Raw genomic sequence first — 24,737 nt, forward strand, 5'->3', positions numbered from 1 at the left:
GAGTGGCTGGTGGGTTTGAACCACCAGCCTTCTGGTTAGCAGTCAAGTGCCTTAGGCACTATGCTACCAGAGCTCCTTTTACCATATTAGACACTAAAAAATATTTTAAAATTTTAAACACAAATTTTAAAAATACTTAATTCATTTAAAAACAATAGCTGTATTATGACAACATAAACATCTTTGAAGTAACTATAGTTTAAAAAAAATAGTGAGAACAGCACTATTCTACATTTTTGCAAATCTCTTTAATGCTTAGCTTAATAGAAGACAGCTGTATTCTCATATTTATATCTGCATTCACTCTGTTGTGACATTTGTGTGGATTGAAGTATATGAAGAATATTCAGCCTCATACAGATATGTAGCTCAAAAAGGAAGGAATGTTTAATAGCCTATTCAGATAATCAAGAATATTATTCGTTGATATTACACTGAAACTGAACAATAGTAGTTTATTAACAGTTAGTTGCAATGTGGAATCTAAAACCACATCAATAAATTTTTTGTACTCTATTTTATTAAAATCCACTGCCCTTTAAAGGGGTATTTTACCCATGCATAATTTTTTAGTATCATGCAATGGTCCTTTGGAAAATATTAGATCACTGGGTTGCACAGTTCTTCTGAATATTGACACATTTCATAACTCAGCATTTAAAAAAAAAATCCCTCACACACATTCACATCTTCATTGATCTCATTATGAAATTCTGTATGGGAAGTTGTCAAGCTCATGGTGGCAGATACAAGTTTTCCAAATTTTAAATTTTCACTTGAAAGTGAGAATTTTATCTTTGGCAACAAACACTGTCAGTTGTTTTCCTTGAAGTCACAGACTCATTTCATTCATTTTTGAGAAAATGTCATCTGACACTGAATAACCAGAATTGGTCCATCAGCTCTTGTCTCATGTAAAAATATTACAAGAAAAGCAGACAGTTCAGCTTGCAACTCAATCACAAAGGATTTTTTCCCTCAGACATTGTACTTCAGTATAAAGCAGAAATACTTGATGTGTACTTCACACTTCATCACACAAAATAGTGGAGATGCATTCAAAGGACAAGAATTATTAACAATTCCTGGTGTCTCATCAAGGACATTATTTTTTTGTCCTTTAATGACTTTATTTTTATTACATCCTGTCTTAGTCATCATCTTCTCATGTTGGATTCCAAGCTATTTATTCATGTTCTCTTTCACCAACACCCTATTGCCTTGTTTTTCTGTTTAATCTTTTATTGTGATTTGGGTGAAAGTTTACAGAGTAAATTGGTTTTTCATTCAACAATTAATACACATTTTGGTTTATGATATTGACTGTAATCCTCACAATGTAATAGCACTTTTTCCACTTCCTCCCTGTGTTTCCCATTTCCAATGGCCCTTCTTTCCTAGTCCTTCCTGCCTTCTGAGCTTTATCTCCAGGCAAATGCTGTCCTTTTGATCGTTCTAAGGGGTATGTACCTCTCTGGAACTACTGTTTACCTTATAGACCTATCTACTATTTGGCAGAAAGTTAAGCCAAAGGGGTGAGTTCAGTTCCAGGCTTGAAGGGTGACTACAGGCCATAGCCTTAGGAGTTCTACCAGAATCTATCAGCCTGGTCTTTTTTATGATTTTGAGTTTTGTTCCACATTTTTCTCCCACTCTATCCAGGATGTTCTATTGTGATCCCTTTCAAAGCACTCAGTAGTGGTGGTCAGGCACTTTCTGGTTTTTCTGGTCTCAGGGTTAAGGAAGGAAGCTGAGGTTCATGTGGTTCATGAGTTCTCTGGACTATTTTGTTTCCATGCCTTTTTGATTTTCATCACTCTTCTTTGCTTCAGAGGGGGAGAGACCAATAGCTGTACTTTAGACAGTCAGTCACTATTTACCACAGTAGGATGTAGACCATTATCTTTATGAACTATATTATGCCAATTGACCTAGCTACCCCCCAAGACTGTGGTTCTAATCCCTTAAGCCCAATGACTCATTCTCTTGAGGTGTTTGGTTATGGCTAAGAAGTTTTCATAACTTTGCCTTGTTTGTTCTACTATATGTATAGGTATATTTACAGCACAATTAAGTATATATGTAGAAATATTCACCACCAAACCTATATATGCTTGTTGATATAGTTCCATATGCTTAACCAGACCTGTTCAGCTTGCATGTATGCCTATTTATCCACTGGTAGGCTATTATTATTACTTATAACACACGACTGAGTATGTACCTTTGCTGTCTGTAACTCCTATGCACCTCTCAGTGTCTTCTTTGCCTTAGTGATATTGTGTTGATCTCCCCTTACTGTATACTGCCTTTCCCTTTACCCAAAAGGAGCTCTGGTGGCACAGCACCTAAGGCATTTAACTGCTAACCAGAAGGCTGGCAGTTCAAACACACCAACCACTCCATGGAAGGAAGATGGGGCAATCTACTTCCATAAAGATTTACTGCCTTGGAAACCCATCGGGGTTGCTATGCGTCAGAAACAACTCGATGGCAGTGGGTTTAGTTTGTTTGTTTTTTTTCATCCAAATGAACAGGCGTCTACTGTCTGATTAATGACTTTCCTTTCCCTTCCCTCCTAACTCTGGTAACCATCAAAGAATACTTCTTCTGTGTGCATGCCTTTTCTCATCAAGGACATTCTTAGATGAATTGCTGTTTTTTAATTATTCTGAGTATGTTGTAGTAAAGAATACAATGACAATTTGGTGACAATGCCTTGATTATTGGTATGGAGCCAGCATTTTACCCACTATCTCTTTTATACCATCAGTGCAAATGTCAACACAATGAAAAATGCAAATTAACTATTTATGAAAGCAGTTTGATCTAGCCAATCCCCTGAGAACCACACTTTGAGAACTACTGCTGAGAAGCAAGAATTTGCTATATACTATTGACCTAGCACAAAGCCTTGCATAGTGCCTGGCACGTATTGTTGTTGCTGCAAATAGTAAAAAACTAGGGTAAGGAAATACAAAGCTTGCTTACATGCTTATGGGAACTTAAAAGCAAAGAAAGCTTTTACCTGGGTGAGATAGAAGACGTGAGTATGTGGGACTGTAAATAGAGCATTGACTGCACCACGGAAGGTATAGATCTGTTGGTGTGGGTCCCCTACAAAGATTTTTCCACATGGCTGAGATAGAACTATATTCATGATAGCTACAACCAAATAAAAGGGAAAATAAGAGATCTGAAGCAACAGCAACCCATATAGCAAAAATAAATCATATTTAATAAAGGATGAAAATTCTTTTATAAAGCTAAGCCAGGACACACTAAACAACAAAGTTGTCTTTTCCTACAGAAAAGAAACAAACATATCATGGTACAAAAGAAATAGCATTCAGTCCTAGGAAAGCAGATTATCTTTAGTCTTACAAAAATTGAGTATAAGAAACTATATAAGGGATATATAAAAAGAGATAAATTGCCTTTTCCTTCTAGTATCATAAAACCCAAAGATGACCCAGAAAGTCATACTCATGATACTGTCTACTCTCTAAGAGGCACAGGAGAAGTATACAATACAAATTTTTCACTCCAAATTGATTACTTTTTTTCTATTCAAGCATGAGTCTAGGCTATTGGTTCTTCTAACCTGACCTATGCTAGTCAACATTTTAAGAATAACCTAAGCAAAACATATGGAAGAAAATAAGTCCATTTGGAAGGGAAGGGGGACAACTACTAAAATTCAAAGTCAGATAAAAAGATTTCTGTGTAATATAGTTAACATTGCTCCTCTTCTTTATCAAAAATAATAATAACTTATTTCACATATATGTCCTCTTACATAATCATGATGTTGTTTCTATGTATTTGAGACTACTGATGTCCTGAATAGTTTATCACCTGGGGTACAGTCCTGGGCCTCATCCACAAAGATGGCGTCAAAAGAAGCAAGCAAAGGCTTGCTCAGCTGCCAGAGTTTCAAATAGCCTAAAAGAAGGAGTAGCAAGAGTCATAACTCATAACTAATGCAGTCACATTTAAAAGATATCAATGTTTGAAAGCTCTCATACCATCATGAGTCATTTGGTAAGCCTCTTCTTTACATTCCCCCAGCTTTCGCATGTTGTCCCAAAGTTTGCTCGCTTCAAGAACACCATTCTAGAAAGAAAGTGACACAGTAACTCACAGTTTAAGACCCTAGAAAACACAGCACACTGAAATCATACTTTCTTTCCACACACAGAGTCAAATCAAAGGCATAATCACAGTATTGTGAACTGATGTCAACTCACATCATCTATTAAAGGTTCTACAATAGCTTTTAATACTGCTGAGTCTCTCAAGTGTACAGTTACCATAGGAACAAGCCCAGAGACAAGACAACTCTTAGAGATTAAACCATCTGATGAGCTAGAAAAAGTTGGATTATTTTTATAAATTTCAACGGACAGTTGATTCATAAAAAGAATGACAAGTGATTAAATAGACTTCATAAATAAGAAATAAACTTATCTGCCACTAGCAAAATCTACGTAATTTCAGTCACTAAAAATATTAGAAAAGGGATTCCCAATCTTTAGATAAGATCAAATTCTAAGTCCAGCAGACAGAACGACAACTCTTATAACCTTGGACAAGCCATTCAATGTCTCTCTCATCTGTTAAATGAGGAAGAAAGTTATGAGGATTAAATGTAATATCTACAAGTGCTGTTAACAGCAAAAAAAAAATATTGTACAATTCAATTGTCATGATGAGTCTCCATCTTCAAGCTCCTGCAAGCAGTACTGAAGTTGTAAAGACTGAAATAACAACTTCTCTTCCTTACCCTTAGGTCCCTAATACTAAACACATTTAGATACTCACCAGTTTTTCACTCTGTTCAACCATGACTCTCTGGCCTTGGCTGTTCTTACACCAAATAGGCACATGATCAATAGTTAATTCTTCATCAGCAGAGGCAAAGAAGTTTTCTAAAGTCTTACATACTAGCTTGGCCCTTATGAATCCACCTTTCCCTTCAGCAAGGACAGAATTGACCATGAAGGGTGTTAACTTGAAGAGATTCAATTTCTTCTTTAATTGGTACCTGTAATACATAGCCCGAATGAACAATATCTGGCTTTACAGGCAACGTGGCATGTAGTGTCTCCTCCAATCCCATTCCCATTCTCTCCAATGACACCAAACGGTAGTTTCAAGCGCCACATACAAGTAAAAAAAAAAAAAAACCAGCCAGAGAATTTCTGCAAGGTCCGAGTAGGATTTGAAATGGTTTACATTAGGCTCTCAGGAATTCACATATAAAAACCCAGAAGAAGAATTTGCTCAAGACAGACACTACTATTCCAAGGTGTATCTGAGAGTCTGAGAGGCCCCAGATGGGCAATTAAAGTCTCTGAAAGCCTTCAAATCCAAGGTAATGCTAGTTCAGAAGGCCCCAGAAAACTTGAATTGAGTGTACTGCATCAGTTTCTCCTCCTCCTCCCCACTCTTCCAAGGAGAGCCTAAAACTGATCATGATTTGTGACATTCATTATCAGTGATGACTTGAAACAAGTCGTTTTGATTTTCTGTGCCTCAGCTCTAGAAAAAGGAGAATGCTATCCTCAGAAATTTATTGTTATTTGCAAATAACATACACTTTATTGGCTAAAAGTATAAATCACAAAATCTATCTTAATTCCTACCTATAAATGGAGTTAACAGCACTAAAGTTTCTTGGTGTCACTGTGAAGTACAATTCATATATGATCATAATGATTGTACTGTGACAAACATTAATAAGAAATAATAATGAGGATGGTAATGACAATGCTCACTTCCGCCCAACGTGTCCATAGGCCATGGAATGAAAGGTTTTGCAGATGACATTGCTGGGGAAGACTAGCTCAGCCTGCTTTGCAATGCTCTTGTTGAATGTCACATATAGAAATCTGCTCCCAGACCACTTTTCAGCATACTTGACCAGAGTAGAGGTCTTCCCAGTGCCTGTGAAAGCCAAGAAGAAAGGATGTGACTCTTTGGTCAGGATAAAATGTTCTAAAGGACATCCTAATCAGGAATCCTTATCCATGCCTCCCACCTCCTCCTTGAGACTAAGACCATAACAAATTTTTCAGTATTGATAAAAATGGTACAGTGAAAAGTACAGCAGTTTCTAAGGCAGATTAGCCTCTGTTGGGATCTTGGCTCTGACAGATTCTAGTTGAATGAAAGGCAAGCCACTTGACCTCACTGAACTTTATAGTTTGCTTATTGGCAACATGTGAATACTTATCTTGTAGGGTTTATGAGGATACAGATAATAATCAAAGTATTAACATTAATTATAATAATTAAAAATAGTAATAAGCATGAACTTAACAAATCGTACCTATTTTTGGCCGAGGTGTCCTTTATGCTTCTAGGGCAAGAGCAAGCAAATGAGATGCAAGAATTCTTCTGATTCATTCTGAATTTTCTGATCTGCCCTACTCTCTACCATTCATTCATCTATTCAATTATACAATCTTTAATTCACCTAACAAGTATTTATTAAGCACCTACTACTCATTCAGCTGAATGAGAAATACTGTGAATTTACTAAAAAGCATAAACCAAGATTGTTGTATTATTATATAGTTTGGAATAAAATAACAACAAACACAATAAAAGAATTAGAGAACAAAATGAAAGCATAATGGTAACACATTATAGTAAAAAAAGAGTATGAATTTGGAAATAAAATACTCTGGGTTTCTGTCCCATATGATGTCATTTATTACATTAAGAATCATTTTAACCCCATAAGCCTGTTCTCTCACCTGTAAAAAAGAAAAATAGTACTTTGTTCCCTACTCAAGAGGGCTATTTTGAAGATTAATGAAATGATGTGGCAGTTTTTATGAAACACATATGTTGACTATTCTTACTATATAATCCAAGTACCAAATAATTAATACAGATGGTTAGTTAGAGTAAAAGCTCAGAGATCATATAGGACTCAAATGGTTAAAGATGACTTCAAGAAACAGAAATGATGACAGTCAATTCAAAAATGTCAAAAAAAAAAAAAGGAGAGAGGATAAAATAGAAAAGCCAATTTTGAATTCTGCCTCCATCATTTATTTGCTTAATTAACCCACAGCAAGTCATTTTGATCTCTGGGCTTCAGTTTCTTTATCTATCAAATAGTGATGACTAACCAATCTTAAAAATGTTGTTAGGATTAGCACATAGCAGGCATTTAACAAGTTATAATTGTTGTTGTTAATGAGACATTCAGGCAGAAAATCAGCAGGAAGGAATTCCAGGGAGAAAAAATAACATACACAAAGGTTTGGACAAGAAAACAAGCAAAAACATCAGGAGATTGTAAGTAGATCAATTTAGCTGATCAAGGCAGGAGAAGAGTACACAATATATTTAAGAATGTTGTTGTTGTTAGGTGCCATCAAGTTGGCTCCAACTCATAGTGACCCCAAGTACAACAGAAGGAAATACTGCCCGGTCCTGATCCAGCCTCACAATACTTGCTATACCTAAGCCCATTGTTGCAGCCACTGTGTCAATCCATCTTGTTGCAGGCTTCCTTGCTTTCATTGACCCTCCATTTTACCAAGGATGGTATCTTTCTTCAGAGAATAGTCCTTTCTGAAAGCATGACCAAAGTACATCAAACAAAGTCTGGCCATTCTCACTTCCAAGGAACATTCTGGCTGTACTTCCAGGACAGATTTGTTAATTCTTTGGCAGTCCATGGTACTTTCAATATTCTTTGCCAACACCACAACTCAAAAGCATCATCTCTTCTTCAGTCTTCCTTATTCATTATCCAGCTCTGACATGTGTATGAGGCAACTGAAACTACCATAGCTTGGGTTAGGTGCACCTTATTCTTCAAAGAGACATCTTTGATACCATCAAAAGGAATAACCTACATATCACTGAATTCCAGAACAGGAAGAGAAAAATAAAACCACTGAGAAAACTATCCAAGATTTGTTGGAGAAGAACTTCCCTGATATCATGAAAGATAAGAATATATCCAATCAGGAAGCCCAATGAACCCCAAACAGGATAGACCCCAAAAGAAAATCCCCAAGACACACCATCATCAAACTCATGAAAACCAAAGACAAAGATAGAATCCTAAAAGCAGCACAGGAAAAACAAAAAGTTACTTACAAAGGAAAACCAGTAAGAATATGCTCTAATTTCTCAGCAGAAACCACACAAGCGAGAAGGCAATGGAACAGTATATATAAAACCCTGAAAGAGAAAAATTTTCAACCAAGAATTATATACCTGGCAAATTCTCCCTCAAATATGATGGTGAAATTAGGAGATTTCCAGATAAGCAGAAACTAAGGGAATTTGTTAAAACCAGACTAAACTTACATGAGATGCTAAACAGAGTTTTTGAACAGAGAACCAAAAATAGCAAATAACAACCAACCATTAATACACAAGTTGACATAACCCAGAAACCACAGCTATGGATATATCCAAAGTAAAATGAGCTTATAAGATTGTAAACAAGGAACCAGAGACATCAATTGGCAAGTGAGGACAACTACACACAAAAAGAGGGAAAAGACTATGTAGTTACAGAACTTCTAAATGGTGAGGAAGTCAAGAGAATTGAAAGATAGAATGGACTGTTTTAATCTCAGGGAGAAAATTATAAATCACATGGTAACCTCATAGAAAAATGATAAACCTTCACATCACAATAAAAAAGAGGACAAGAACAAATATTCAGCAAATACTAAAACAACAGCAACAAAGGAAATGATAACATGATTCATAAACATAATGAGCTCAGCACAGAAAATAATATGGGACAAAGAAACCAGGAACACCATGAAAAAAAAACACTTTAACAAAATGACAGCAACACATTCAAACTTATCAATAATTACCCTGAATGTTAATGGATTAAATGTACCACTCAAGAGATGGAGAGTTGCAGATTGGATAAGAAAACAAAACCCATCAATATGCTGCCTACAAGAGACACACTTTAGAGACAAAGACAAAAATAGACTAAAAATCAAAGGTTGCAAAAAGATCAAGTAAATAGCAACCAAAAGAGAGCAGGAGTGGCAATATTAATTTCTGATCAAACTGACTTTAAGACAAAAACCACCATATAAGACAAGGATGGACATTATACAATGATTAAAGGATCAATTGAACATGAAGATATAACCAAAATAAATATCTATGGACCCAATGAAAGAGCCCCAAACTACATAAATCAGACTTTAAAATAGTTGAAAAGTCAAATAGATGACTCCACAGTCATAGAGGGAGACTTTAATACACTACTTTCTTTGAAAGATAAAACAACTGGAAAGAAACTGAACAAAGATGCAGAAGAGCTAAACAATACAATCCACCAACTTGACCTTATAGGCATCTACAGAGCACTTCACCCAACAACAGCACAATATACGTTCTTTTCCAGTGCACATGGAACATTCTCCATGATAGACCATATGTTAGGCCATAAAGCAAGGCTTCATAAATTTAAAAACATTAAAATATTGCAAAACATCTTCTCAGATCATAATGCTATCAAATTAGAAATCAACAATAAGAAGATCAAAAGAAAAAGAGTAAACACATGGAAACTGAACAACACCCTCCTTGAGAAAGACTGGGTAAGAAAAGAAATCAAAATTGAAATTCAAAAATTCTTGAATCAAATGAGAATGAAAACACAACCTACCAAAATCTTTGGGACACCACAAAAGCAGTGATCAGAGGCCAATTTATAGCAATAAAGTACACATCAAAACAGAAGAGTCAAAATCAACACTTCAAACCAACCTCTCCAACAATTAGAAAAAGAACAGCAAGAAAAGCCTACAGTCACCAGAAGAAAGGAAATAATAAAGATTTGAGCAGAAATCAATGAAACAGAAATTAAAAAGGCAATAGAAAAAAAATCAACAAGACCAGAAGCTGGTTTTTTTAAAAGATCGATAAAATTGACAAACCACTGGCAAATTTAACAAAGGAAAAGAGGGAGAGAATACAAATAACATGAGTAAGAAATGAAACGGGTGACATCACAACAGAACCAACTGAAATAAAAAGGATAAAATCAGGATACTATGAACTGTACTCCAACAAATTTTAAAATCTGAAAGAAATGGACAGATTCCTAGAAACACACCACTTACCTAAACTAACAGAGACTGATGTGGAAAAGTTGAACAGATCCAGAAGAGGTCATCAAAAAGTTATCAACTAAAAAAAACTCCTGGCCCAGACTATTTCACCAGAGAATTCTGTCAAACATTCAGAGAAGAACTGTCACCATTCCTACTCAAACTATTCCAAAACACAGAAAAGGATGGAATCCTCCCTAACTCATTTTATGAAGCAAGCATAACCATGATACCAAAACCAGGCAAAGACATCACTCAAAAGGAAAACTATAGACCAATACCCCTCATGAATACAGATTCAAAAATCTGCAACAAATTCCTAGCCAATAGACTCCAACAACATATCAAGAAAATCATTCATTATGACCAAGTGGGCTTTGTATCAAGTATGCAAGGATGGTTCAACATTAGAAAAACAATAATGTCACCCACCACATAAATTACAAAAAAAAAAAGAACCACATGATCGTATCAATTGATGCAGGAAAGGCATTTGATAAAATCCAACACCTATTTCTGATCAAAACTCTCAGCAAAATAGGAATAGAAGGGACATTCCTCAACATAATAAAGGGCATCTATGCAAAAACCAACAGCCAACATTATACTCAATGAAGAGAGGCTGAAACCATTCCTTTTGCGAACAGGAACCAGACAAGGATGCCCTCTATCACCACTTCTATTCAAAGAGACATCGTTGCTCTTCAGCACTTTAAAGAGGTCTTTTGCAGCAGCTTTGGCCAGTGCAATCTGTCATCTGATATCTTGACTACTACTTCCATTGGTGTTGATTGTTGAACCAAGTGATATGAAGTTCTTGACAACTTCAATCTTTCCTCCATTTATCATAAACTGCTTACAGGCCCGTTGTGAGGATTTTCATTTTCTTTATATTGAGATGTAATCCATACTGCAGGCTGTAGTCTTTAATCTTCATCAGTAGGTACTTCACGTCATCCTCACTTTCAGCAAGCAAAGTTGTAGCATCTGCATATCGCAGGTGGTTAATGAGTCTTCCTCCAATCCTGACACCATGCTCTTCTTCATATACTCCAGCTTCTTGGACTATATGCTCAGCACACAGATTAATAAATATGATGAAAGGACACAACCCTGACACACTCCCTTCTTGATTTTAAACCATGCAGTGCTCCCTTGTTCTGTTTGAACAACAGCCTCCTAGTCTATGTATAGATTCCTCATAAGCGCAGTTAAATGTTCTGGAATCCTCATTCTTCTCAATGTTATCCATAATTTGTTAGCATCCACACAATTAAATGCTTTTGTATAATCAATAAAACACAAGTAAAAAACTAGGCTTTTCTTGTTGTTCTTTTTCTAATTGCTGGAGATGTTGGTTTAAAGTGTTGATTTTGTCTCTTTCTTCTATTTTGATGGTATTCTTTGCTTTCAGCCAAGATCCATCTGGCATCAGCGATGATGTCCCTTATTCCATGTCCTCTTCTGAATCCAGCTTGCAGTTCTGGGAGTTCTCTGTCAATATACTGCTGCAACCATTTTTGAATTACCTTCATCAAGATTTTACTTGTGTGTTATATTAATGGTATTGTTCAATCATTTCCACATTCTGTGGGATCACCTTTCTTTGGAATGGGTACAAATATGGATCTCTTCCAGTCAGTTGGCCAGGTGGCTGTCTTCCAAATCTCTTAGCATAAATGAGTGAGTGACTCCAGAGCGGCATCCTTTTGTTGAAACATCTCAATGGATACTCCTGGAGGCTTGTTCTTTGCCAATTCCTTCAGTGCAGCTTCAACTTCTTCCTTCAATACCACTGGCTCTTGATCATATGCCACCTCCTGAAGTGGATGAAGATCCACTTTTTATTTTTGGTATAGTGACTCTGTGTACTCCTTCCATCTTCTTTTCATGTTTCCTGCATCATTCAATATTTTGCCCATAGAATCTTTCAATACTGCAACTCGAGGCTTGAGTTTTTTCCTCAGTTCTTTCAGCTTGAGAAATGCTGAGTACGTTCTTCCCTTTTGGTTTTCTAACTTCAGGTTTCTGCACATTTCATTATAATAATTGACTCTGTCTTCTCGAACTACTCTTTGAAATCTTCTGTTCAGGTCTTTTCTCTTGTCATTTCTTCCATTTGCTTCAGCTACTCTCTATTCAAGGGCAAGTTTCAAAGTCTCTTCATATATCCATTTTGGTCTTTCCTTCCTTTCCTGTCTTCTCAAGGACCTTTAGCTTTCTTCATGGATGATGCTCTTGATGTCATCCCACAATTCTTCTGGTTTTCAGTCACTGGTGTTCAACGTACCAAATTTATCCTTTAGATGGTCTCTAAATTCAGGAGGGATATAATCAAGGTCATATCTTGGCTCCTGTGGACTAGTTTTAATTGTCTTCAGCTTCAACCTGAACTTGCATATGAGCAGTTGATGGTCTATTCCACAGTCAGCTCCTGGCCTTGTTTTGGCTGAAGATACTGAGTTTCTCCATCACCTCTTGCCACAGACGTAGTCCATCTGATTCCTGTGTACTCCACCTGGCAAAGACATGTATAGTCGCGTTTATGTTGTTGATAAGAGGTATTTGCAATGAGTAAGTTGCTGGTCTTACAAAATTCTATCATGTGATCTCCAGTGTCATTTCTATCACCAAGGCCATATTTTCCAACTACCAGTGATTCTTCTTCGTTTCCAACTTTTGCATTCTAATCACCAGTGATAATCAACACATCTTGATTGCATGTGTGGTCAATTTTAGACTATAGAAGTTGGTAAAAATCTTCAGTTTCTTCAACTTTGGCTTTGGTGGTTGGTGGGTAAATTTGAATCAGAGTAGTATTGACTGGTCTTCCTTGTAGGCATATGGATATTAATTCTATCACTGACAGCACTGTACTTCAGGTTAGATCTTGATATGTTCTTTGTGACAATGAATTTATCATTCTTGGCATAGTAGATCATATCTGATTCATAATGTTCAAAACCAGTCCATTTCAGCTCAGTAATGCCAAGGATATTGATCTTTATGCATCCCATTTCATTTTTGACAACTTCCAATTTTCCTTGATTCATACTTCGTACATTCCATGTTCCAATTATTAATGGATGTTTGCAGCTGTTCCTTCTTTTTGAGTCATGCCATATCAGCAAATGGAGGTCCCGAAAGCTTTACTCCATCCACATCATTATGGTTGGCTCTACTCTGAGGCAGCAGCTCTTCCTGAATCATATTTTGAGTGCCTTCCGACCTGAGGGGCTCATTTTCCAGCACTATATCAGATAATGTTTCAGGGCTATTCATAAAGTTTTTCAATAATATATCAGACCGTGTTTCACTGCTATTCATAAGGTTTTCACTGGCCAATTCTTTGAGAAGTGGATGGACCCTTCCTTCTTCCAAGTCTGTCTTAGTCTAGAAGCATCTTGAAACCTGTCCACCACAGATAACCCTGCTGGCATTCAAAACACCGGTGACATAGCCTCCAGCCTAACAGCAACACTCAAGCCACCATAGTACGACAAACTGACAGATGTGGTGGACTTAAGAATGTAGGTTAGAAGTAATGGCGGGAAGGCCTTCTAGACTTTACCTACAGAAATTAGGGAGACACTGAATCTGAGGCACTCCTCTGAAGTGATTAATATGACCTCCCTCTTCATAAGCAATCAGTAGCTGGGCACATATCATAATAAATGACTACCTCAATCAATCTCAGCACTGTCTACAACAAAATCTGAATCCCTCTGAACTATTTGTTTTAACAGGAATTCTAGTACAGACACTCAATGAAGTGGTGAAAAACAAAATAAAGAGCAAGTATTCCTCAGCTAATTGATTTTCAGATTATTTGACTGAGATTGCTTGATAAAATCAAGGTAAAGACCCACTGGCAAGTCTCAGGGAAGGGGGTGTGGTTTTAAAAAAAAAAAAAGCAGAACACTGCATCATGAATCTAACTCTATTGGAATGGTGAGCTCCCTTACCTGCAAATGCCATAATTTTTACCACCTGGAGAGGCTCCATCTTATGATTCAGAATCAGCTGTTGTTCATTTGTAAGTTGGATGGTTGTTTTCTTACTATAATCATTACAGAAAAAAGGTTAAAAAATAGAAAAGATCAGGTCATGTACTGTCCAAAACTCAAACAGGCAAATCAGATGAATAAAAACTGACCAAAAGAAAAAGGCCTCCCCTTTAGGGTAATGTGATAGCTGGAGTTGTGTGTCAACTTGGCTGGACCACAATTCTGTGTGGTTTAAGCAGCTGTGATGTGGTTATTCCCATGGTGGGATCAGATGAATATGTTTTGGGCAGTCAATCCATTGAAAGGGAGTTTCCCTAGGGGTGTGGCCTGCTTCCAGTATATTTATGGACATCCTGGGAAAAGAGACACTCTTTTGTGGATTAGGATTTTGTTGTGCTGCCTACAACTGTCCGTGAGTGAACAATCCACCATTCGGCCTGGAGATCTTGCATTCATCGTTCGTTGGAGTCAACAGCTAGTATACTGCCTGCCAACCTTGAGCTCCTCAGTCCCTGCAGCTGCGTGAGTTGGGAAAAGCCTCCAGCGTGACGTTTGATCCAAGAACTTTGAACTTGCCAGCTTCTATAAGTGTGTAAGCCATTTTCCTAAGATAAATTTCTCTTTCTCTCTATATATAAGCTTTACTGGTTTTGTTTCTCTAAAGAACTCAGTCTAACACAGGTGATAAAAGTGTTCTAAAAACCAGATTAATGTACTGGTTGAACACGCAGTAAATTTACTAAAAGCCACTGAATTGTACACTTAAAACAGGTGAATCTTATGTCATGTAAATTGTACTTCAATAAATTGTTAAAATAAAACACTTCTTTTCCTTAAGTATGAGAAGTATGATGTTGTTGTTGTTGTCATGTGCTGTGGAGTCAGACTGACTCACAGTGACCCCTCCTTAGGTTTCTGAGGCAGTATCACTATGGAAGTAGATTGCTCAACCTTCCTTCTGAGGAGTGGCTGGTGCATTTGAACTGCCAACCTTTTGGTTAGCAGTCAAGTGCTTTAGGCACTACACCACCAGCTCCTATGAGAAGTACAGAAGAGAAAAAAAAAAAGCCCCACAAAGACAGGGACATACACATATATGTAGATATATATACATACCCTGGCCAAACAGACGGTTCCTCTTTAGCTTTTGTGATCTGAGTACAGGAATTCTCCTGAAGATACAGGCAATAGAAAATGTTGTAGTGAATCCTAAAAGGAAAAAGCAGATTAAGGGATGTTCAAATTCAAGTTATAGCCTATATCTTAATTTTTCTGAGATGCATAAACTCCAAATTTCTAAAAAGAAAATACTTACTACCATTTTATGACAAAAAGGAAAGAAAAAAATTCACTACCATATTTTTATACTGTCCCCATGCATATAATGCACATAGTGTGTACAGGAAACGAATGTGCAAGGGGGCTTCAGTTTGCAAAAACTGTAAAAAGTGCATTATTTGAGTAGAATATGGTATATCTACACCTCATAAAAGTTCTCTGGGAAAGATGCCTTGTTTCCATATATGATAGCAAAATGAGAAAAAGATCAGAAATGCTCTTTGAGGAACAAGAACACTAGTTGTGACCTTAAGAGACAAATAATCAAGCACTAAGAACCAATGAGAAACAAACAAATTCTGCTTCCAGCAATGAGATTCTTATTCAACATAAACTTAATATTATCATCTTATCTTTCTGAAACTTAGTCTCTCTGAAATTGAGATTCTCATATACTGCTGGTGGGACTGTAAAATGATACAACCACTGTGGAAAGCAGTATGGCGATTCTTTAAAAAGCTGGAATTAGACATACCATTTGATCCAGCAATCCCATTACCAAGTATATATCATAAAGAAGTGACATGCATGTTCACCACAACACTTTTTACAATAGCACAAAGATGGAAACAAGCTAGGTGCCCATCAACAGAAGAATGGATAACCAAACTATGGTACATACACACAATGGAATACTGTGCAATACTAAATAATAATGTAGAATCTGCAAAACACTGCATAACATGGATGAATTTGGAGGACATTACAGAGGGAAAAAAGTCAATCAGAGAAAGACAAATATAGTATTAGTTCATTACTATAAAAAGTCAAGGAAAGGTTTATATATGGAAGGAAACTTTCTTTGTTGGTTACCAGGGGTGGGAGGAGAGGGGAAGGGAGGAAACATTGCAAAAATAAAAAAGAAATTTAAAAAAAAAAAGAAACTTAGTCTCTCTCCTTCTGTGAAGTAATATTGGTTTAGAAACATGAATAACATTCTACCTTGTAAGGTCCCAAAGGAAATGTACTATACTAATCACAAGATATATCACCAAGGAGTATAAGACAGCCTCCAAATCATGAAGATGACTAAAGACTACAAGTTTAAATCAACAAAAGCACTGTACACCATCAAACACATCACCACAAGGCATTCCAAAGGTTCTACAATTCATACAGAACCCAAACACATCTCCCTGATCACGAATCTTCCACCAATTAGCACTGCTCCCCATCCCCAGAGTGAACAGTTATTTTCAAGCATCAATCTTTCTGAGGTAACAAATATCTTTTGTAAAAGCATTGCAGGGTCTAGTCATATTATCTTCCATGTAAAGCCGGAAAAAATATATAACTAAAACAAAAATCAACATATCATACCTTCCATTCCTCATATATGTTCACATAAACATGCAGATAATTTGCAGGTTCATATTTGCACTTAAGGAAATTAATTATCATTTGAGTATTTGTCTTATAATTATGTCATAGCTCAACGCAATGAACTGAAACAAACTCAGAAATATAACAAATACTCTGACATACCTGAGAATAAATGTTCCATCCTTGCACTTCACCAAGGATGAGTGGGCTACAGCTCACCTGGTGCCACCAGTCATTCTTCTTCACCCATTGCCATCGAGTTGATTCCAACTCATAGTGACCCTAGAGGACAGAGTAGAACTGCCCCATAGGGTTTCCAAGGCTGTAATTAATGGCAATGCTTATCACTAACTAAAACGTTCTCATTTAACATATTATGTATTAAATGTTTTCCAACACTAGAACCATGAAAGCAAGTATCTTGTCTGCCTTTTTGTATCCTCTGTGTCTGGTAAACTATCTGACATGTAATAAGTGTTAAAATATTTATAAAATGCACATATCCTATTAAAACTGACTTGTGCTTATTGCATCACTCTAGGAGTAAAACCATTAACATCACTCTGAATTAACAACCCAACATGCTATACAGTCTTTCCCTAAGCTGATGAGGTGAAAAGGAACTTTCCACAATCCTCATCGCCTATCCTAAAAGTGAAACACAGAAAACGAGATCCTAACATTTTCCTAGGGAAATGTGGCCATAAATGAATAAAGAAGGTTTCTTTTAAGTAAGGGTAACTCACCTAAGGCTTTCACTGTAAAAACTGCCTCAGTGATATTTTATGGTTATATAGCACCTTTTATTTAGAAAGCAGTAATAAATTCAGGTAACTGCCTTACTAAATTTAAACCTCACAATACTTTCCTTTTACAGATGAAGAAACTGAGATTAAGCAATGAGTTTTATGGCTTTTGCCCAATTTTATAATTGGTAAGTCACAGAGCTGGGACTTATATCCAGTACAGAACTTTTTCACTCTTTCAGTGTCTCCTTGCTCCTTTCCATTGCTTTACCTATTGCTGATGTTAATTCCCTTTTCCCTCATGGCGTAGAGCAGCACAGCTATGCAGTATAAGGTCTCAGTGATATCTGGCATGGTCACTGTGGAACTAGGTCTCCTGAGGCAGAAGAGTAGTTGCTGGATGTCATTCACATTACTTGAGAGGAGAACAATAGCTGCTACCAAAGCCCACACGTTGACACCCTGTGGAGTAAGGTGGGCCAGGGATGGGAGACAAGATCCAAAAACATAGGTTACAACTAATCAAAATCACACCAGACAACCAACGAAGAAAGCCAAGTTGGGGTCTGGATATCATCTACAGATTATCAGAACTAAGTCCAAACTTCTCAAATGAGATTTGGGAAACAATAGAAAATTTTCCTTTTTCCCAGGAATCCTTTCTCTCATCACTTTTGGATTTGAGTTCTGTGTTCTTCAATTAAATATCTGTAAAATATCTAACACAGAATTTACAGAGAAATGACACTGCGAAATTGTCAATTCCCTCTCATTTCCCCACCCCTCTCCAGGTCAGTCTGAGGTCTGAGGTCCACAAATAACCATGTCAAAATAAGGTTACTACTAAATGAGTACCTTACAAGACACTCTGGGAGATACAGAAGAAATCAGTAGACTTTAGGGGAAAAAGTCAAAACTGACAATTCTCTGGCATTAAGCTGTCAACTGATTATTATATAGATGGTATAGTTCATTTACTAATGTCTAAAAAACTGCTAACACAGAAATAGTAAATAATGGACATAAATCTTTATCATTTTTAACATTATTACAAGTTCATTAACTCTTCCTCTTAAAAAAGGCATTTCTTTTTTGTAAAGAAATCCTTATTAATACAAATGTTCAGAGGCTAGATGACTGCCTTTCAGGAGTATTTCAGGGAACATGTTTCAATATAATAGGAAATTATACTAAATATTTTTAAAAATTCCTTCCAGAGGACTTCCAGTAAGATGGAGAAATAGGCAGACAAGATACACAGACCCTCTCCAACAAAGAAAAGAGAAACCAATTGACAGAGATATAGAAGATAATCCTGGAGCCCTGAGCTTTGAAAGGAAGTATACAGAAGTGGATTAGGCACCAACTACTAGAAATACCTGAATGACAACAGTGAGTACAGAGATAGAGCAGTGGACTGATGGGACCAACAGCCTGAATATTTCCAAGTGGTGTTTGGACCTGAGAATTGACCTAAAGATCAGCCCTGGTCTCCAAGGGCTGCAGGGACAACTGCGCTGATGACCTATGACTAGGAAGGGAAACAGCAAGGTGGTAGACAACCTGAGCTGTGGACTTTCAGCTGTCTGGAAGGTGCAGGCACTTTCAATGTTTACAAGCGGTGACCATTTTGCATATTTAAAGTGACCAAAGGCACAGACATTTTGACCAAGGGTGCAGCCATTTTGAATGTTTACAAGCAGTAGCCATTTTGGATATTTAAAGTGACCGAGGGTGCAGCCATCTTGAATATTTACAAGCAGCAGCCATTTGCGATATTAAAATGACCAAGGGCACAGTAATTTTGAATCTTTAAAAGTGGTGCTCATTTTGGATTTTAAAGTGACAGCATTCTAATTTGGATTCCAGGGACCTACAAATAAGCTCCATTTGCCAAGGACGACAGGGACATACAGGAGGCTGACAATGGGAAAGGAGACAGGTGGTGAGTGTATAAGTGCTTCCAACCAGTGAATAGAGGAGCACATTACCCTGCTTACACAGATAACACACAAACAAAACAAAAATCGTGGGCAAAGTCATTCCAACATACAATCACCAATTAAATATAAACACAAAAACGTCACAATGCCTCAGAGACAACACAGCATCACAGTCCACACAAAGAAGCAAGATAAAGCAGGAGAAACAAGGGACCAGGATACAGACCCAAAACACATCCCTGAGGAAGATGTAGCATTGGAACTTCCTGATAAGGAAATCAAAAGAATTATATTTAGGTACCTTCAACGAATTGAGAGACAGATGAAGGAAAACACTGACAAAATGGAGGAAAACACAGAGAAAACCCTATAACAATTTCAAAAGATAATACAAAAACAAAATGACAAAATAAATGAAAAGCTAGAAATGATACAAAATCTACACACAGAAATCCAGAAGATTAATACTAAATTTTCAGAAATAGGTAACACATTAAATGGGCAAAAAATTAGAATTAAACCAATGGAAGACAGAATTAGTGAGATTGAAGGCAAATGCTTCAACACTTCTCTGGAAAGGGATCAATCAGAAAAAAGATCAAAACTAAATGAAGAAAGCCTAAGGTTCACGTGGGATACCATCAAAAGGAATAACCTACGTGTAATCAGAATTCCTGAACAGGAAGAGACAAATAAAACCATGGAAAAAATTGTCAGAGATTTGTTGGAAGAAGAACTACATGGTGCCCGGCTACCACTATCATCCACTTGGAAGGGGATCTATGTAGGAGATCCTTGATAGAGAGGGAGAACAATGTGGAACAAAACTCAAAATCATTTGGAGAAAAAAAAAAAAGGTGGGGACCAAGTTTGCTGGTCCGAAAGAGCCTGGTGGAACCACTGAGACTATCGCCCCTCGTTGCCCTTCAGGTCTGGAATTGAACCCACACCTGTGATTTTCAGCCAAACAAAATACAGGCATGAGTTAAACATTTACCTCAAGTAGATACACTCCTTGGAGAGAACAATCATGGGAGAAAGAAGGACTGCTTATGCACAGGGAGACAGCTCAGGGGACAGGAGCGTATGGAGGGATGGACACTGGGAAGAGGTAACTATGGGAAGGAAGTGGGAGGGGAGCTGTTGCATTGTGGTAAACTGTGGTCAATGACATGAGACAAAGTATATGTGAACTGCTGTACGGAAAGTGAATTTGCTCTGTAAATCTTTACCCAAATCACAATTTAAAAAAAAAAAAAAGATTTGTTGGAAAAGAATTTTCCTGGTATGATGAAAGATGAGAATATATCCATTCAGAAAGTCCAATGAACCCCAAACAGGACAGACCCTAAAAGAAAATCACCAAGACACATCATTATCAAACTCACCAAAACCTAAGACAAAGAAAAAATCCTGAAAGCAGCAAGGGAAAAACAAAAAGTTACCTACAAGGGGCAACCAATAAGACTAAGGTCAGATTTCTTGGCAGAAATCATGCAGGTGAGAAGACAATGGGATGGTATATATAAAACACTGAAAGAGAAAAATTTCCAACCAAGAATTATATAGCCATCAAAACTGTCCCTCAAATATGATGATGAAATTAGGACATTTCCAGATAAGCAGAAATTAAGGGAATTTGTTAAAATCAGATCAACCTTACAAGACATGCTAAAGGGAGTCATTTAGACAGAGAACCAACAACAGCAAACAACAACTGACCATTAACACACATGATGACATAACCCAGAAACCAACTGTGGTGGTTATGTTTTTGTGTCAACTTGGCTGGATCTGGTTGAGTGGCTGGGCAGCTGGTGGTAGTTATTCCCCATGATGAGCCTGGCAATCAACTCCATGGTGGGATCTACCACAAGCAGCTGAGTAGCTGCCTTTGGGAATGTGGTCTGTTTCCTGCATTTAAGGAGAAGCCTTGGGAATGGTCTCTAGCCTATGGCGCGCTTAGACCCTGCATGTAGCCGTGTCATTGCTCAGCAGCCTGCTATGCTCTGCTGATCTTGGGACTTAGGATGGACTTAAGTTAATGGCCTGCCGTGTGGTTTGGTAACACTGGGACTATGCCTTTTTATTCATCAACCTTGGGGCTTCTTAGTCTCAGCAGCCTGCAGCTTTATGAGTGAAGAAACTCCTCTAGTTCCAGGGGGCCAGGAGCAGGAGGCAGAGCTGGACCCCAAGGTTGTGGGGCTTTCACCCAGCCCCTAGAGCCTGGCACTTGACTTGGACTTAAAGCCTCCAAATTGTAAGAATAACTGTTTGTTAAGGCATCCCATTTGTGGTATATTTCTTGTCAGAGTGGCACTAGGTAACCAGAATACCAACCCAGCCGTCGAAATATCCAAAGTAAGTAAGCCTACAAGATTGTAAACAGGGAACCAGAGACATCAATTGACAAATGAGGACAACTACACACCAAAAAGAGCCGAAAAAATGTACAGTTACAGAACTTCTAAATGGTAGGGAAGTCAAGACAACTATAAGATAGAACGGACAGTTCTAAACTTGGGAAGAAAACTATAAATCACAGGGTAACCTCAAAGAAAAATGATAAAACTTCACATCACAATAAAAAAGACCAGCACAAATATTTAGCAAATACTAAAATAGCAACGAAGGAAGTGACAACACAATTCATAAATAAAATGAGCACAGAAAATTATATGGAACAAAGAAATCAACACCACGAAAAAGCACATAACAAAAATGACAGCAACAAATTCATACTTGTTGATTAATACATATCTGGCAAGGGACTTAATCTCTGAGATTTATAGAAAACTCCAACGCCTCAACACCAAAGGAATTAACAATCCAATTGAAAAATGGGCAGAAGACATGAATAGACACTTCACCAAGGAGGATATTCAGGTGGCCAGCAAATACATGAAGAGATGCTCACGATCACTGGCCATTAGAGAGATGCAAATCAAAACAACAAGGAGATATTATCTCACACCAGCACCGATGGCAAGGGTCAATGAGACAGAAAATAACAAACGCTGGTGGGGATGTAGAGAGATTGGGACTCTCATACACTGCTTGTAGGACTGTGAAGTGATACAAACACTGTGGAAAGCAATATGGCGATTCCTTAGAAAGCTGGAATTGGAGATAGCATTTGACCCAGCAATCCCATTACTGGTATATATCCTAGAGAGGTGAGAGCCAGGATAGGAACAGATATAAGCACAGTCATATTCGATGCAGCACTATCTATAATAGCTAAAAGATGGAAACAACCCACATACCCATAAACAGAAGAGTGGATGACCAAACTATGGTCACAATGGAATGCTATGCAGCACCAAACAGTAATGTAGAGTCTGCAAAACACCGTATAACATGGATGAACTTGGAGGACATTATGCTGACTGAAATAAGGCAATCACGAAGGACAAATACAGTATTAGTTTATTGTTGTAGAGGGTCAAGGAAAGGTTTATATACGGAGAGAAACTTTCTTTGTTGGTTGCCAAGGGTGGGAGGGGAGGGGAGGGAATATTGAAAAAAAAAAAATGCATTGACCCATGTCACTTTAGTTTTGTGTATTTCACTGTACATAAATTATACTTCGATAAAATACATTAAAAAAAATTTCTTCCAACCTAAGACTCTAATTATAATGCCTCTTATTCCTCCAATGAGACCCACAACAAAGCATTCATAGATTAAAGATTTTGAAAATATAATCTCAGCTGACTTTGTCACTAACATTCTTCCAATGAAAAAAGATGTCACCTTCAGCATAACTCCCCATAGCCTCTAACATACCCCAGCTGCAATAAACAGATCAGGTAGGTGTTGACGCACGCATGCCTCTGCCTCAGGAAGGAGGGGATGATCCCTCAAGCTCCACAGCACTCTTTCAGGATTTACACTAGGGGAGTATTTAGTGGTGGCTGTATATCTGTAAAACATTCACAGAATAATCCATAAGAAAGATGATCATAAATATGAACATATGGGAATGAACTTCAAAAACTGTCCCCCAGAAAAACTACTTACCGTATGAGGTTTAATACACACAAGTCTGACTCCTTTTCTATGCCATAGTTCAAGAGGATGCCATCCACTTTGCTGACAGCTTGCTCTTCATTCATTAGATATCGATGATATAGCTTTTTCCAAGGAATGAACTAGATAGTTAAAAATAATAATAATAACATACATACAATGACTACTTTAAAGAAGATTAGGCCACAAACACATACATAACCTTCTACCAATTGAAAAGCAATTATAGCTTGCAAATCAAAAGTTGGGTAAATCAGTGAGAAACATAACATAAATTATGGTTAGAAACTAGGAGAAGTGGGTGTAGATCTTGGTCCCAACACTAATTTGTTATAGTGATTAATTTCAATGGATGAAAGGGAAAGAGTAGCTAGTATAAGAGGTAAGCCTTGAAGAACAACAGAGATATGAGAGGCCCTTAAGTGGGAGTGGGAGGACAAGAATGACATGCAGAAGGTAAGGAAGGTGCAGTTTGTCATCTAGACATAGCAATCATTTGTAGTAAATAGAATGCAAAAGTGTGTTGAGGAGAAAGTGAGCAGTAGGCTGAAATAATAAGTTAAGACAAACATGGAGGTCTTAAATATCACTAAGGGGGTTGTAACAGGATCTGGGAAAAGCCAGTGCTTCAGTATTCCTACCTGAAATATCAGGCCATTAATGGCTCTATGGTTCAATAAGGATAAAACAACATGAGCACTATGACAGGTTACTAAAAATAAATGTGTCATGTCATTCTTGGTAGGAGCTCTGGTAGCATAGTGCCTAAGGCACTTGACTGCTAATCAGAAGGCTGGCACTTCAAACCCACCAGCCACTCCTTGGAAGGAAGGTTGGGCAATCTACTTCCACAGTGATACCGCCTCAGAAACCCAAGGAGCGGTCACTATGAGTCGGGGCCAACTCGACGGGACATTAACAACAACATTCTTGGTGATCATAAATACAGCATCATCCTAAGATTTCAAGAGTTAAGTATAAGCTGAGACATCTTTCCCAAAATCTTTCCAACCAAGATGGAGAAAACCCTCACTTACCCCTATCTATAACATTCAGTAAATAGAAATATTATGACATAAATCAGAGTTTACATCTAGAAGCAGAAAGATATTTCTCAGAAACTAGGGGACAGGATCCCACGCAAAGACTGGAATAAGAGTGACATGGAATTTACTCCAAAGTTTTTTGTGTTTAGAAGAAAAATTTACTGTACTCACTTATACATCT

The 24,737-nt window shown here is 37.4% G+C and overlaps 1 protein-coding gene across 1 annotated transcript in view; it reads right to left on the reverse strand.

Annotated features, from left to right (window-relative positions):
* FBH1 (F-box DNA helicase 1) overlaps positions 1-24,737 on the reverse strand; it is a 73,895-nt gene that overhangs the window by 38,872 nt on the left and 10,286 nt on the right. The window contains exons 4-13 of the mRNA XM_007935458.2: positions 23,502-23,632; positions 23,268-23,403; positions 17,807-17,997; positions 15,245-15,337; positions 14,087-14,181; positions 5,781-5,949; positions 4,825-5,047; positions 4,029-4,116; positions 3,859-3,945; positions 3,029-3,165 (exon numbers count right to left, since the gene is read on the reverse strand). Of these exons, the coding sequence (XP_007933649.2) occupies positions 3,029-3,165; positions 3,859-3,945; positions 4,029-4,116; positions 4,825-5,047; positions 5,781-5,949; positions 14,087-14,181; positions 15,245-15,337; positions 17,807-17,997; positions 23,268-23,403; positions 23,502-23,632 (1,350 nt within the window). The remainder of the gene's footprint in view (positions 1-3,028; positions 3,166-3,858; positions 3,946-4,028; positions 4,117-4,824; positions 5,048-5,780; positions 5,950-14,086; positions 14,182-15,244; positions 15,338-17,806; positions 17,998-23,267; positions 23,404-23,501; positions 23,633-24,737) is intronic.

This window comes from Orycteropus afer, unplaced genomic scaffold (assembly GCF_000298275.1).
Source record: "Orycteropus afer afer isolate SDZICR_OR568_19922 unplaced genomic scaffold, OryAfe1.0 scaffold00028, whole genome shotgun sequence".
Classification (NCBI taxonomy): Eukaryota; Metazoa; Chordata; class Mammalia; order Tubulidentata; family Orycteropodidae; genus Orycteropus; species Orycteropus afer.